Source organism: Pristis pectinata, chromosome 19 (assembly GCF_009764475.1).
Source record: "Pristis pectinata isolate sPriPec2 chromosome 19, sPriPec2.1.pri, whole genome shotgun sequence".
Classification (NCBI taxonomy): Eukaryota; Metazoa; Chordata; class Chondrichthyes; order Rhinopristiformes; family Pristidae; genus Pristis; species Pristis pectinata.
Window position 1 is genome coordinate 39,619,818 of NC_067423.1, and position 15,472 is coordinate 39,635,289.

A 15,472-nucleotide genomic window follows, 5' to 3' on the forward strand; every position below is an offset into this window, starting at 1 on the left:
AATTTTAACTTCAGCTAAGTTTCTTATGAGGAACTTCATCAGATGCCTTCTGAAGGATTCTGACTGTGACTGGAAATACCCAATAGGTGGATCATTCTGAGGTAAATTTCAATTAGTTTGAAGGTCAACAGGAGCCAGCTATACTCACAGCTAATGGCCAAATCCTAGGCCCTAGCATCTGCCGGGTGATTGTCAGGCAAATAGTCTCCCTCCCTCCTGTGGCAACAGCCTCTAGTAGTTGATTGACAACTGGTTAGGCACCACACTGTCGTTTGACTGCTGCTGGGAATTGCAGCATTATTGCCAGAGGCAGGGCTTTAAACATGGAGCTGAGTTCCTCAGGGAAATGTTCTGGGCCTGACCATCTGCAACTGCTTCACGAATGACCTGTGTTTCATCTTAAGGTTGGAAGTGGTATGTTGACTGATGAGTCCACCACGTTCAATTGAATTAGTTCATGCATCATGGAGCAAGACCTATCCAACATTCAGGTGTGGGCTGATAAGTGGCAAGTAATATTTGCACCACAAAAGTGCCAAGCAATGACCATCGCAAATAGAGACATTCAATGGTATTGGCTTTGCCATCAATATCCTGGGATCACACTGACCAGAAACTCAATTGGACCAGCCACATACTGCAGCTACAACCACAGATGCCGGATGTCCTTTGTTGGGTGACTCACCTCCTGACACCCCAAAGTCTGTCCACCAAGAACAGGGCACAAGTCAGGAGTGTTATGGAATATGTCCCAACTGGCTGGATGAGTGCAGCTGGATCGACACACAAGAAGCTTGAAAACTGCCAGGACAGAGCAGACCACTTGATTGGCACCTCATCCACCACTCTAACATGCATCGCCTCCACCTCAGCATACAGGAGCCACAGTGAGTACTCTGTACAAGCTGCACTGCAGTTATATGACTCAGCTACTCAAGTGCCTCCTCCCAACCCACAACCTCTATCAACAAGCACCACCATCTGGGAATGTCCTGAGAGTTGGCATGGTCTCAGTGAGCTGAATGCTCTCCTTCTGTGTTGTGAGAACAAAAAAAAGAGTAATTGCCGATAGCATTATAGGAGTACCTTTACCTGAAGGACTGCAGTGATTCAAGAGCGCAATTCACCACCACCTTCTCAAAGGCAATTAGGGCAATACTGCCAATATGATACCTTTATTCAAGAATGGTGTGAAGCCAAAAGCAGGTAACTGTAGGAGGGCAATTATAATATCCTTAATAATTCACCCTAACATTAATTAGGATCAATTATTAAAAATTTATAACCTGATGAAGCAGAGTCAGTGTGGCTTTGGGGAGGAAACCAGCAAATGTAATATATTTGGATCTGCAAAAGGTGTTCAGTGAGGTGCCACACAAATGGGTACTTTGTACGATCAGAGTTCACGGTGTTGGAGGTAGCATGAATAGAGGACTGGCTAACTAGCAGTGAGTAGAGATAAGGGGGCCATTTTCAAGTTGTCATGCAGCTTTTTACAATACGCATTCAGGAGTTAGGGGTGAGAAGCAAATTTAACTGTAGCCAAATTTGCATGTGATATAAAAGTAGGGGAAAGGAGGATACAAACACTTTACAGAGGGATATTGATAGGCTAAGTGAGAGGGCAAGAAATTGGCAAATGCAGTATAATGTGGAAAGATGTGAACCTGCTTTCCTTGGAAGGAAGAATAATAAAACAAATTATTACTTAAATAGAGAAAGACTGCAGAAAGCTGCATCACAAAGGGATTGTGGGGGGTCCTTGTGCATAAAGGCTGACATACAGGAACAACAGAAAATCAGGAAGGTTACTAGAATATAAGCTTTTATTTCAAAGGGGTTGCAACATAAAAGTAAGCCTTACTACAACTTACAAGTCACATCTAGAGTACTGTGAACTACTTTGGTCCCCTAATTGAAGACAATTGAGAGAGAGAAAGTTCACAGGAATGATCGCAGGTATGGAGGGATTACCTTAAGACGAAAGGTTGAACAGGTTGGGTCAATGATCACTGGTTTAGAAGAATGAGAGGCGATCTTCTTGAAACATATGTGATCCTCAGAGGCCAGGTAGTAAATGCTGGAAGGACCTTTCCCCTCATGAGAGAATCCAGGGCAATAGGGCAGAATCTCAGAATTAGAGGGCAGTGATTTAAGATTGGGATGAGGAAGAATTCCTTCACTCCAAAGATTGTGATTCTTTGGAATTTCTTACCCCAGAAGGCTGTGGAGCCTGAATTTTTGAATATATTCAAAGCTGAAATAGATAGACTTTTAATCAGTGAGGGAATCAAGTGTTATAGGAACAGGGTAGGACAGTGGACTGGAGGAAAGTTGGGTCAGCCATGATTTTATTGAATGGCAGAGCAGACTCAAGGGGCTGAATGGTCTACTCCTGTTCCTCACAGAGAGATACAGGATGGAAACAGGCCCTTCAGCCCACCAGGCTGCACCAACCTTTAGCCATCCATTTCCACTAATCCTATTTTAATCCTCTTTATTTTCTTCCCACATTCTCATTCAACTACCCCCCTCCCCCCAGATTCTACCCCTCACCTACACACTAGGGGCAATTTACAGTGGCTAAGTAACCCACCAACCTGCTGCACCACTGTGCCACCCATCCTATCTCTTATGGTCTCATGACTTTCTCCCCTACCATGTTTGAAATGAATATTGCTCCCACTTCCAAGTATTCCACGGAAAACATCCACAGCATTTGAATTATGACTACTTCCATTCATTTCTCTTCTGCCTCTCTGGATATAGTTTCTTTCTCTAGCTGTTAATTTCAACATCTGTGTATCGAAGGATAGCTGGCGCTGACCTTAGACCAGCATGTGTAAATAGAGCAGTGCACCCTCAGTGTGGGATTTTTTTTTCAGGCACTAACTACATTTCCTTTGACTACCTTTCCCATTTGGAGTGACATGCGACTTCCAAGTGACCTATCAAAAAAGAACTTCTTTGCTCCCTCCCCAACACTAGAACAGGGGGTCATCATTTAGCCCCTTCAGTCTATTAAGCCAGAAAGTACTATGGTTGATCTGGATCTCAACTCCATTTACTGCCATTGTTCCACATCTTTTGCCCTCTTTAGCCATCAATGACATACCAGTCTCATTCTTGAATGTTCTGGTTGATATGCTGTACATCCATAGTCTTCTGGGGGAAATCGCACTGACCTGTGTTTTTTCAAACCTTCCACAGAACAAGCTAGCAATAACTTTGTCAACTGAAAGATTGCTCAGAATGATTGTCCTACCCCTCAAGAAGATCTATAGGTTGGCACTCCTTTTTCTGTATGAGCTGAAGATCTCCCAGCACTTGGTCTCCTGTTCCTCAATAATTCTTCTCTGGAAGAGGCACTCAAAGCACTCTACAAAGTAGTAATATTTTTTAAAAACAACCTCAAATGAAGTATTTATTCATATAAGACAAGCTCATTAGGTGATCATCAAAGCATATTGTTTTCTAAAATAGTGAAAATACTTAGGACTAACAAATGAGCTCTTCCATTTTACAAACATTTGTGCTTCAAGAACAAGCAAGATGCAAGGCAAGAAATACTGGGAACTTTTAAGAATTTAATCAGACACATGGACTGTAAAGTTGATATTGTTAAAATACTTCATAACACTCTGTAATGTTGCTGAAAGCACTGACAGTCAGTGAGCCTGGAGCAACACTCTCCCTGCTGCCAAGGCCATTAGTGAGCAGAACCTGTGGTCAGATAGGCCCTCCACTGCAATGGGCCACGGTGATCAGCTGGAGGCTACTGTCCCATTGGAATGCTACATCCAGGGACGGATGCTCCCAATGGTGTCAACTAGGGTGGCTCACCAGTTATTGAAAGATCGAGCACATTGGTAATTGGGAATTGATTTATTATTGTCATATGTGAAAAGCTTTGGTTTGCATGCCATCCAGACAGATCATTCCATACATTGAGGTAGTACAAAAGGGAAAAAAAAACAGAATGCAGAATATAGTGTTACAGTTACAGAGAAAGTGCAGTGCAGGCAGACAAATAAGGTGCAAGGGCCATGGTGAGGTAGATTGAGAGATCAAGAGTTCATTTTTACTGCACACGTCCCAGCTCTGGGTGATATACCCAACTTTAGTTATGATCAATCACAAGTAAAAGGCGACAAAGCCCCACGGACAAGCTATGGTTAAGAGACCAACTTTGCTAAAAATATCTTTGGGCCAGATTGACACTATATAACTTCTAGTAGAAATTACAAGCCACAGGTTCACTCATCTCCCTGTGTCCACTCCTAACTGTGGTGTAGTAGTGGTATGGTCATATATTGACCTCATACAATGCTTGGAAATGGCTGGTCCTTTATCGCCAATCTTCTACTGACCCTGCAAGTGAATACCAATCCTATGCTTCTGGGCTTGAAGGTAATGAAACTGAATTTTAAAACCAGAATACGACGTTTAACTCTTTGTTGCTGCAAGTGGCTGAGGATAACTCACTAACCCAAGTCACTAATAACTGCACGGGAATGTGTTATTCTCTTTAAAGCTAATATTTTCATATCACTCAAAAGAACAGGTAATAGAATCACATATGTATTGTTAAATTAGTTCAGGCAAACAAAGTCACCATCCCAAGCTGCCCAGATTGTTAAACTGAGGTTAGTAGTTACTCAGGTTACTTGGCTATCACATTTAATATTAAGTGTCTTAATTCAAAACTAGCTATGCAATTTAATTAACTCATGAAAGGCATTGTATCTGCTTTTTTTTGTTTCAGAATGAGGAAAGGAATTTTGGAGAGGAGGAAAGATAGCAGTAATAACTGGTCCATTTCAAAGGATAAACCACAGTCTGATGTAAATTTGATTGACAGCTTTACTAAAGCCTGTGAGAAGAGGCCATACGGGAGCCCTCTGGTACCAACAACTTGTGATCATAAACTTCATTTTAACAGCTCATAGGTAACCATGATTCAGACAGAGCAGAGAGTGTGTGTCTTGAATCTCCATTTCATCGATTACAAAATGTTTTAAACTGGAGTTTAGGGCCTAGGAATTCATTTCCTATTTTTTAAATGGTGTTAAATCAGCTCTTTGCGTTACCCTGCATATGTTTCCTGGGTGTCAGAGGGACCTGGACAGGCTGCTGAAGAACAATATACCTAGGGGACCTACCCTTTGTTTAAGGGAGCCACGAAGACCCTGCAAGCCTACAGTTTAGGTGCCCCAGACAGGACTGTAAGGTGTAAAACCATGCAAGTGCAGTTGAGGAATGCCTTCCAGTAAGTGCAACCTTCAATGCCAGTAAATACCAATAGCTACTCTGCCTGCTCCTGTGAACTGAAGGAAAAGTAAATGAAGTCTTCTCTCCTTCAGCATAGCAACTGGTTGGCCTCCCTTATACAGCAGTGAACAGGAAACTGTGAGATGTGGCAGAGATCAGCTGCAGCAGCTGGAATGGTCCTGAAGCCTGGAAGCTGAGGGTGACCTTGATCCCCACAGGCAAAGCCTATAACTTGAACCTGTATTACATGTTTCAGGAGGTCACAGATCTCAGTGAGGACAAAGATTGTTTGAATGTTAGCCCCTCAAGCACTATTTCAGGCTTCCTAAAAGTTGGTTGTTCTGTGCAAAAAAGAACTTTTGCTTTTTAAACTAAGGAGGTTGAAAATCCAGCGGGAGATTCATTTTGGGTGTTGCGCTATTGTTGATTTTGTTTGGCGGGAGTTTTACAGATGAATAAACTTTCAAGTGCTAACAAAAATTCCAATCAGAATGTCAGTGGTCAAATCTCCCACAGGGCAAAGAGAGGCAGCAAAATGGGAGCAATATGGCTGTACACAGGATTAAGTTTATTTTCAAATTCACAGACCACTTTTCTTGGAATTGTGAGAAGGAATTTCCATTGCACTGTACCCAAGAGAGGTAAGCAAGACGAAGCTTATCTTATCAGTTCTAGAGAAGCAGGAATAATTGTATTGGCATTCAATTATTTTAAACACGCTATAAATAATTTGTTACTGATCATCCATTTAAATGTGCTTCCAAATTACAATCCAATATTCCATACCCTTGTTCTCATTGGACGAGGAAGTCTTAGTTCTTCATCGATCATTAGCCTGGCCTCCAAAGCATGCTTGGCCTCAGTGGCTTTCTGTTCTTCAGTGGCTTTCTGTTCTTCAGTGGCTTTCTGTTCTTGGTCCTTTGCTTCCTTATCCTCCTTAACTTCAAATAGAACAGGCTTACTTCTAAAAGCTTTCTGTTGAGCTTGAAACAGAGGAATGTGACAAGATATGTGGTCATATTGAGTGTGCAAGATTCGTACGGCAATATCACACATAGCCAGGGGTCGAGGGAGTTCAAATTCCACATGATTGTTAACAAATTCATAGCCCTTAAATCTGAAATAGAACCAGCATCAGAAATTATTTCAATCAGTGCATTATGTCTTAGCAACAATCTTGTAGCATTTTAAACATCAGCATTTTACTGTCTAGCTAAGTGAATAAAATGCATCCATGCCAAAAGTGACTACTAAGATTAGATGCATTTATTAAAGGTAGTTCAGCTGCTGAAAAAGTTCAGCTTTTGCGTTTAAGTTGTAGGAACGTTTCGCTTGTCTATTATCCAGGATTGCACAACATAAAGTGGGTATGATCCTTGCATTCACTGGCAACAATGTGCCTACCTGGGATTTTTGTTGAAGTTTGCCCACAAACAGAGAGTGATGTTCTCATCGTTAACTACTTCTTGCATGTTTCCAGTCTCAATGTCAACAAGGTCAACAGCTTTCTGAAAAGAAATTTTAATTTATACCCTGAAAAATATTTTTTTTCTTAACTATGCAATGACGAAATGCAACTAAGGAGCTGTCGGTGCATGGTAAAGTGTCTGCCAACTCTTATTGTTTTGCAATGAGCATCAATAATCAGCATAGGTTCCAAATTTCCTGGCCATGGCAACTAGTTTTACTTAACCCTCATCTTCCTACCAATCCCACACCACTTGTGTGCATCACCTGGCAGCAACTTCATTACCAAAGTCACCCCAATCCTCATCAGGAAGCCTTTGCTCGGTGCAGGCCCTTCCACACAAATGTCCAGAACATGATGTGCCAGTGAAAGGGATGAGAAAAGACTGACAGCCAGCTAAGCCATGCCCTTGTCTGTCAACACTTTGAGTATTTTTGATCGTCTCTGACATTCAAAAACTATTAAAGCTAATTGAGCCACTGTAGCGGTCAGGCCACGCGTCGTCGGAGCGGCGAGGCCCAAGATGGCGTTGGGCCTTCGCCTTCCCCGAGAGACGGGGAGAACCCGCGCGCGGGAAAAGTTTGATGACGTAGCGCATACATCATTTCCGTTTTCGGTGGGCAGGAACCGTTCCTCTTAAAAGGCCCATGCAAGGCAGGAAAATAAATCAGTTTTTGTTCTGCTGCCCACCGACTAGTGTCTTGCGTTCACATTGCGGTAGCAGCCGCTACACCATCACATTTTTTAACAAATTAAAATGAAATAAATGTATTAAAATGCTCAAAACAATAAAAACAATAATGTAATCTTTACGTAAACTCCATTAGTTAAAAAAAATGTAAACTACCTAAAACAGGCGACTCCCATGTTATTGGGGGTTGCATTCCTAGAAAACGGCCTGTATCGTGATTTTCCATAACGCATCATCTGCACATGCGGCAAGAAACGTGAATTGACAAAAAACTTGGGTTGATTTATTTATTGCTTTTTTCCACATAAGTTCTGAGAGAGCAAATTTTATTCCATATCTCAAAATATTTGGGTGGTGATCTCTGTAAGGGTGAATTTTGTAACCCAAACAGCTGTAATGTGGGGGGAGGGGGGGTGTCATCTGTACTTATTTACCTTAGTCCCTCATAGTCATCCTTCTGTATTGGTATTGGTTTATTATTGTCACTTGTACCGAGGTACAGTGAAAAACTTGTCTTGCAAACCAATCATACAGGCCAATTCATTACACAGTGCAGTTACTGAGTTAGTACAGAGTGCATTGAAGTAGTACAGGTAGAAACAGTACAGAGGAAAGTGTCACAGCTACAGAAAAAGTACTTAAGTGAATCAAGTCACACTACAATATCGTACTAGCCACAATGCCTGACTACGCTGTTTGCAGCTACCATCGGGCAGGAGGTACAGAAGCCTGAAGTCCCACACCACCAGGTTCAGGAACAGCTACTTCCCTTCAACCATTCGGTTCTTGAACCAATTGGCACAACCCTAATCACTACAGTATAGCAACACTATGACCACTTTGATCACTTTGCACTAAAATGGACATTTTTTTTGTTCTAATTGTGTTCTCTCTTGTAAGAATTGTGTACAATTTATGTTTAATTTATCTTTTTCTTGTGAATGTTGCTTATATGATGCTATGTGCCTTTGATGCTGCTGCAGGTAAGTTTTTCATTGCACCTGTGCATACATGGACTTGTGCATATGACAATAAACTCAATTTTGACATTGACTTTGATTGACTTAAACCAAACCCAAACAAGGGTTTGCCTCTTCCAGCTCTGCAGTTTGGACGTGAGTAAAAATTCAAATATCAACAGAGAGGAAACCCACTTTAGGAAATGTGCAAACTCAGATTAACCCTAAACTGCACACTCTCTTACAAGAATCACATTGAGAACATGAAAAATAATCAAATTTGTAACCTTATAAATTCAAAATGGTGGAAAGGGGGGGTTGGGGGATGGTGTAAGTGGGCACACCACCCATGGTTTGAACCTCTACACTCACCTGTGTTGCTGCAGTGTTGTGCTTGCTCAGTGTGGGAACACTGCCGAGGCAAAAGTAGAGGTAGCAGTGAATGACAGCTACAGAATCATCACTGCCTGCCTTCGGCCAACAAACATCAGCAGCTTGCACATTCTCAATTAAGTAGCACCACCAAGTTGAGGCCAGCCGAGGAGAAAGGAAATGGTCAAAATGCTGCACAAAAATACCTGACGTCGCACAGAAGCTTTGTCATGACAACACAAGTAGCCAGCATGACTGCTGCAAACACCACAATGAGTGGTGGCAGGAATAACGCATCGACCTTGAAAGTGGGATCTATTTGAGCATTTGGATGAATGAGCAGCTTTCTAAAGGATACGGGAAAATGGCCCACTTGGAATACCATAAACTGCCTTCATACCAAGTCAATTGATCGAGAGCCGATGTGGTGAAAAGGAGTTATGCTGCAACATCTCAGACCCATGTTTGTGGTGAGAGGCAGACTGTGCAACGCTTTTTAGTCTGTTCACTACTCAAGAATGGACCATGCACATTTTGAGATTTTCCTGAAGCTTAACAAATTAGATGAATTTTTATAACAATCCAGTAGTTTTGTGATAATCATCACTAATGGCTAATTTTTAAAAAAAGACATAATTGACTGAATTTAAATTCTGCAGCTGCATTGGTGAGATTTGAACTCAAGTTCCTGAATTGTTAGTCCAAGCCTTTGAATCACTGCGCTGGTAACCTAACTGGTACACTATCACCATTCAATTAGTTAGTCTAGCTAGGGAATACTTGTTGTATATTGGTATTGGTATCAGTTTATTATTGTCACATGTACCGAGATACAGTGAAAGCTTTTTGTTTGTGTGCCGTCCAGACAGATCATTCCATACACAAGCACATTGAGGTAGCAAAAAGGAAAACAGAATGCAGAATATAGCATTGCAGTTATAGAGAAAGTGCAGTGCAGGTAGACAGATATACTACAAGGGCCATAGTGAGGTAGATTAGGAGAGCAAGGGTTCATCTTTTAGTGTATGAGAGGTCCGTTCAGGAGTCTGATAACAGCAGGATAGAAGCTGTCCTTGAGCCTTTATGGTGCAGTTACTGATTATACATTCACCTGCAGGAGAATATCTGTTGCTTTATCATTGATGTTGGAAAGGAGCTTCTGCAGGTCCCAAATGGTTTGTTGGTACTGGGCTGCAGTCGTCTCAAGCAATTCATCAGTTGGAGTGTCACTTAACAACATCTCCAATTCATCTAAAAGCTGCAAGAAGAAAAAGTATCTGAGAGTCACAGGACAGGCTTAAAAGGTATTTCCATTATATAACACTCTGAGCACTAATTAAATGCTTTCAATGTCAAAAGATAGCTCAAAATACTACGTGAAGAAATAATCCAGTAAGCCATATGGCTTGTAATCAGACTGCACAGAGACAATCAGTGCTGTGTAATGCAATCTAAAAACCAGAGCATTACACAATCGTTAACTAGAGCATTTCCAGTTCACGTAGTACCACTCCAGAAATTCAATGAGGCAATTCTAATTGGTTTACATGTTTGCACATCTGACGTATTGATATGACATGTCGTCGGTGTCAGATGTGCACCTATTAATCCTTTAGCAACGCAGGTGTTCATCTTCTTTGCCATAACCCATACAACACTGGTCCACGGAAAAATAGCCATTCGGTAGTCACAACCCAAGCAGATCTCCACGGCACTGCTTGCTCTATAGCAATGCCATTTGAAGGGGCACTCTCACTGAAATCACAAATATTTGAAGGGTAACTCAGAGCTTCCTGGATGCCGTTTGTACAGGCTGAGATATATACCACATTACTGAAGGGTGACCTTATAGAGGTTTATAAAATTGTGAGGGACATAGATTAGGTGAATGGTCAGAGTCTTTTTCCCTGAGGTAAATGTTCACTTGATCAATGCCAGATGTCCAGGAAGCTCACATCATTCTGTTGGAGTCCACTCTGCCATATATCTTGCATTGACAGAACTGGCCCAAACGTTGATCTTGGATAATAAAGGTTGCTCACCCCTTCCACGACTCCTGACACCTGTACCAAAATCAACTCCTACAAGGAAAGACACAGCACTACAAGGACTCTAGTGAAATGAGATCTTGTTGTCTGCAATAGTCTGAGATCCATTTCAGTACACTCCTAGGAAATCCACGTATTTTACGAGGTTCTGCCGCATCCAGTACAAATTCCCAAACAGGAGAGCTCATCCCTTGCCTGAGGAACTACAGTGAGAGAAGGATATTGAGGATAACCCCAAAGAGGAAGAGTGACAGGATGAGGATCAGGCACTACACATTGTGGCCATTGTGTGAGTGGGCCAGTGTAAGGGTGGGGAGCGGAGGCTTTGGCTCAAGAGGCTTAGGCGTGAAGAGCTGGAGGTGAAGGTGTTCTGTTAAGTTCTCTTTCTTTCTTTATTATTGCACAGGTAGAGCAGTAGGAATGACACCCAGGGCAGTGGTGTGCTCCTCTTGCATGATGCGAGGAGTCAGGGAGACCTCCAGTATCCCTGGTGACTACACCTGCGAGAAGTGCATCTGGCTGCAGCTCTTTGCAGACCGTGTTAGGGAACTGGAGCTGGAACTGGATGACTTCAGATCATTTGAGAGACTGAGGGGCTGATAGGAATTACAGGGAAGCAGTCACACCTAAATTGCAGGAGGCAGGTGGCTGGCTGACCATCAGGAGAGAGAAAGGGAATAGGCAGTCAGTGCAGGGTAGCCCTGTGGCCGTTCCCCTCAATAACAAGTATATCATTTTAGAAACTTTTGTGGGGGGGACAACTTACCAGGGGAAAGCCACAGCAGTCAGGTCTTGGGCACTGAGTCTGGCTCTTTGGCTCAGAAGGGAAGAGGGGAGAAGCAGCAAACAGTAGTGATAGGGGATTCATTGGTTAGGGGAGTAGACAGGAGGTTCTGTGGACGAGAATGAGACTCTCGGATGGCATGTTGCCTCCCGGCTGTCAGGGTCACAGATGTCTCGGATCGAGTCCATAGCATTCTTAAGGGGGAGGGCAAGCAGCCAGAGGTCACGGTAGGAAAAACGACAAGGTCCTGCAAAGTGAATTCAGGGAGTTAGGTGCTAAGTTAAAAGACAGGACCTCCAGGGTGGTGATCTCAGGGTTGCTACCCATGCCACATGCTGGTGAGGCAAGAAATAGGAAGATAGTGCAGTTTAACACGTGGCTAAGCAGATGGTGCAGGAGGGAGGGCTTCAGATTTTTGGATCATCGGGCTCTCTTCCAGAGCAGTTGGAATCGATACAAACGGGACAGTTTGCACCTGAACTAGAGGGAGACCAACATCCTTGCGGGAAGGTTTGCCAGTGCTGCTCAGGGGGGGTTTAAACCAGAGTTGCAAGGGGGTGGGAGCCAGAGCGGCAGAACAGCAAGTGGAGGGGCTGTGGGGAAAGTAGATGTGAAGACTACGAGCAAAGATGGAAACTGAAAGGTTGAGTGTGGTGGGACTAATGTTCTGAGGCGTCTATTTCAATGCAAGGAGTATTGTAGGTAAGGCAGATGAACTTAGAACGTGGATCCATACGTGGAATTATGATGTTGCAGCCATTAGTGAGACTTGGTTGGAGGAGGGGCAGGACTGGCAGCTCAATGTTCCGGGTTTCCGATGTTTTAGACACGATAGAGGGGGAGGTATTAAAGGGGGAGGGGTGGCATTACTCATCAGGGAAAATGTCACAGCAGTGCTCAGAGAGGACATACTGGAGGGCTCAACTACTGAGGCAATTTGGGTGGAACTGAGGAATAAAAAAAGGGACGACCACGTTAATGGGACTACATTATAGCCCTCTCAATAGTCAGCCGGATTCAGAGGAGCAAATTTGTAGACATAGCAGACAGTTGCAAGAAATATAAAGTTGTGATAGTAGGTGATTTTAACTTTCCACATATTGGCTGGGACTCCCGCACTGTAAAAGGACTGGATGGGATATAGTTTGTCAAACGTTTTCAGGAAAGTTTCCTTAATCAATATGTAGAGGTTCCAACTAGAGAGAATGCGATACTGGATCTCCTCTACGGAATGAGACAGGGCAGGTGACAGAAGTGACTGTAGGGGAACACTTTGGATCTAGTGATCATAATTCCATTAGTTTCAAGATAATTATGGAAAAGGATAGGACTGGTCCTAGGGTAAAGATTCTAAACTGGAGGAAGGCCAATTTTGTTGGCATCAGAAGGGATCTGGCAGGCTTGGACTGGGATAGGTTGTTTTCCGGCAGAGAATGTTTGGTAAGTAGGAGGCCTTCAAAAGTGAAATATTGAGAGCACAGAATCTGTATGTTCCTGTTGGGATAAAAGGCAAGGCTAACAGGTTTAGGGAACCTTAGTTATCATGGGATATTGAGGCCCTGGTAAAGAAAAAGGAAGTGCATATCAGGTATAGGCAGTTAGGATCAAATGAGGTGCTTGAGGAGTATAAGAAATGCAAGAGAACACATAGGAGAGAAATCAGGACGGCTAAAAAAGAACATGAGGTTGCTCTGGCAGACAAGGTAAAAGAGAATCCAAAGAGTTTCTATAGCTATATTAAGAGTAAAAGGATAGCAAGTGACAAAATTGGTCCACTTGAAGATCAGCGTAGTCATCTGTGCGTAGAGCCAAAAGAGATGGGGGAGATTTTAAATAAAATTTTTGCATTTATGTTTACTTGGGAGACAGACACAGAGTCTATAAAACTGGGGACAAAGAGTAGTGAGGTCATGCACTGTATCCGGATTATGGAAGAGGAGGTGCTTGCTGTCTTGAGGCGAATTAGGATGGATGAATCCCCAGGGCCTGACAAGGTGTCCCCTCAGACCTTGTGGGAGGCGAGTGCAGAAATTGCAGGGGCCCTGGCAGAGATTTTAAAGCGTCCTTTGCCACAGGTGAAGTGCCGGAGGACTGGAGGATAGCTAATATTGTTCAGTTGTTTAAGAAAGTCTCTAAGAATAAGCCAGGAAATTATAGGCCAGTGAGCCTGACGTCAGTCATGAGTAAATTATTGGAAGGTATTCTGAGGGACCGGATATATAAGTATTTGGATAGATAGGGCCTGATTAGGGATAGTCAACATGGCTTTGTGCGTGGCAGGTCATGTCTAACCAATCTAACAGAGGTTTTCGAGGAGGTTACCAGGAAGGTTGATGAAGGGAAGGAGGTGGACGTTGTCTACATGGACTTTAGCAAGGCCTTTGACAAAATCCCGCGTGGGAGGTTGCTCCAGAAGATTAAGTTATTTTGCATTCAGGATGAAGTGGTCAATTGGATTCAATGTTGGCTTCGTGGGAGAAGCCAGAGAGTGGTAGTAGATGGTTGTCTCTCTGATTGGAGGCCTGTGACTAGTGGTGTGTGGTAGGGATCAGTGCTGGGTCTATTGTGGTTTATCATCTATATTAATGATACAGATGACAATGCAGTAAACTGGATCAGCAAATTTGCAGATGATACCAAGATTGGGGGCATAGTGGACAGCGAGGAAGGTTGTCAAAGCTTGCAAAGTGATCTGGACCAGCTGGGGAAATGGGCTGAAAAATGGCAGATGGAATTTAATGCAGACAAGTGTGAGGTGATGCACTTTTGGAGGATAAACCACGGTAAGACTTGCACAGTGAATGGTAGGGCACTGAGGTGTGTGGTAGAACAAAGGGACCTGGGAATACAGATCCATAGTTCCTTGGAAATGGCATCACAGGTAGATAGGGTTGTAAAGAGAGCTTTTGATACATTGGCCTTCATAAATCAGGACACTGAATACAGGAGTTGGGATGTTATGTTGAAGTTGTCTAAGATGTTGGTGAGGCCAAATTTAGAGTATTGTGTGCAGTTCTAGTCACCTACCTACAGGGAAGATATTCAATAAGCTTGAAAGAGAGCAGAGAAAATTTACACAGATGTTGCCGGGACTTGAGGACCTGAGTTACAGGGATAGGTTGAACAGATTAGGACTTTATTCCCTGGAGCGCAGGAGACAAGGGGAGATCTTATAGAAAAATACAAAATTATGAGTGGTATAGATAGGGTGAATGCATGCAGGCTTTTTCCTCTCACGTTGGGTGAGACTAGAGCTAGAGGTCATAGGTTTAGGGTGAAAGGTGAAATATTTAAGAGGAATCTGAGGGGGAACTACTTCACTCAGAGGGTGGTGCGAGTGTGGAAAGAGCCGCCATCGGAAGTGGTGGATGTGGGTTCAATTGTAACATCTAAGAGAGGCTTGGATAGGTAACGGTCCATAGAGCTCACCTGTCCAAAGACAAGTTATCGCGTTTCTATTTGGACATATCTCCTTACTGTGATAAATGCAATAATGGAGAGGCCTCTTTAATTCATATGTTTTGGGCATGTCCGAATTTGAAAAAATACTGCATAGAGGTATTTCAAACCTTTTCTGTGCTTCTTAAAATAAATTTTAAGCCAAATCCTTTAACTGCATTATTTGGGATTGTTGGAGAAAAGACATAATTCTGGAGACTTCCGACTTACACATATTGGTCTTTATTTCTCTTATAGCCAGGAGGGCTGTGTTGCTTAAATGGAAGGAAGTTACTCCCCCCACTCACGTTCAATGGCTACGGGATGTTATGTCATATCTAAATTTAGAGAAGATCCGTTGTTCTATTTCTGGATCTATTTTGAAGTTTCAAATACTATGGGGACCTTTTTTGAACTACGTTCAAAACCACTGATTTGGTG

The 15,472-nt window shown here is 42.9% G+C and overlaps 1 protein-coding gene across 1 annotated transcript in view; it reads right to left on the reverse strand.

Annotated features, from left to right (window-relative positions):
* Positions 1–15,472, reverse strand: part of dnai7 (dynein axonemal intermediate chain 7) — a 69,138-nt gene that overhangs the window by 29,128 nt on the left and 24,538 nt on the right. The window contains exons 6-9 of the mRNA XM_052034169.1: positions 9,873–10,019; positions 6,676–6,779; positions 6,058–6,388; positions 3,271–3,379 (exon numbers count right to left, since the gene is read on the reverse strand). Of these exons, the coding sequence (XP_051890129.1) occupies positions 3,271–3,379; positions 6,058–6,388; positions 6,676–6,779; positions 9,873–10,019 (691 nt within the window). The remainder of the gene's footprint in view (positions 1–3,270; positions 3,380–6,057; positions 6,389–6,675; positions 6,780–9,872; positions 10,020–15,472) is intronic.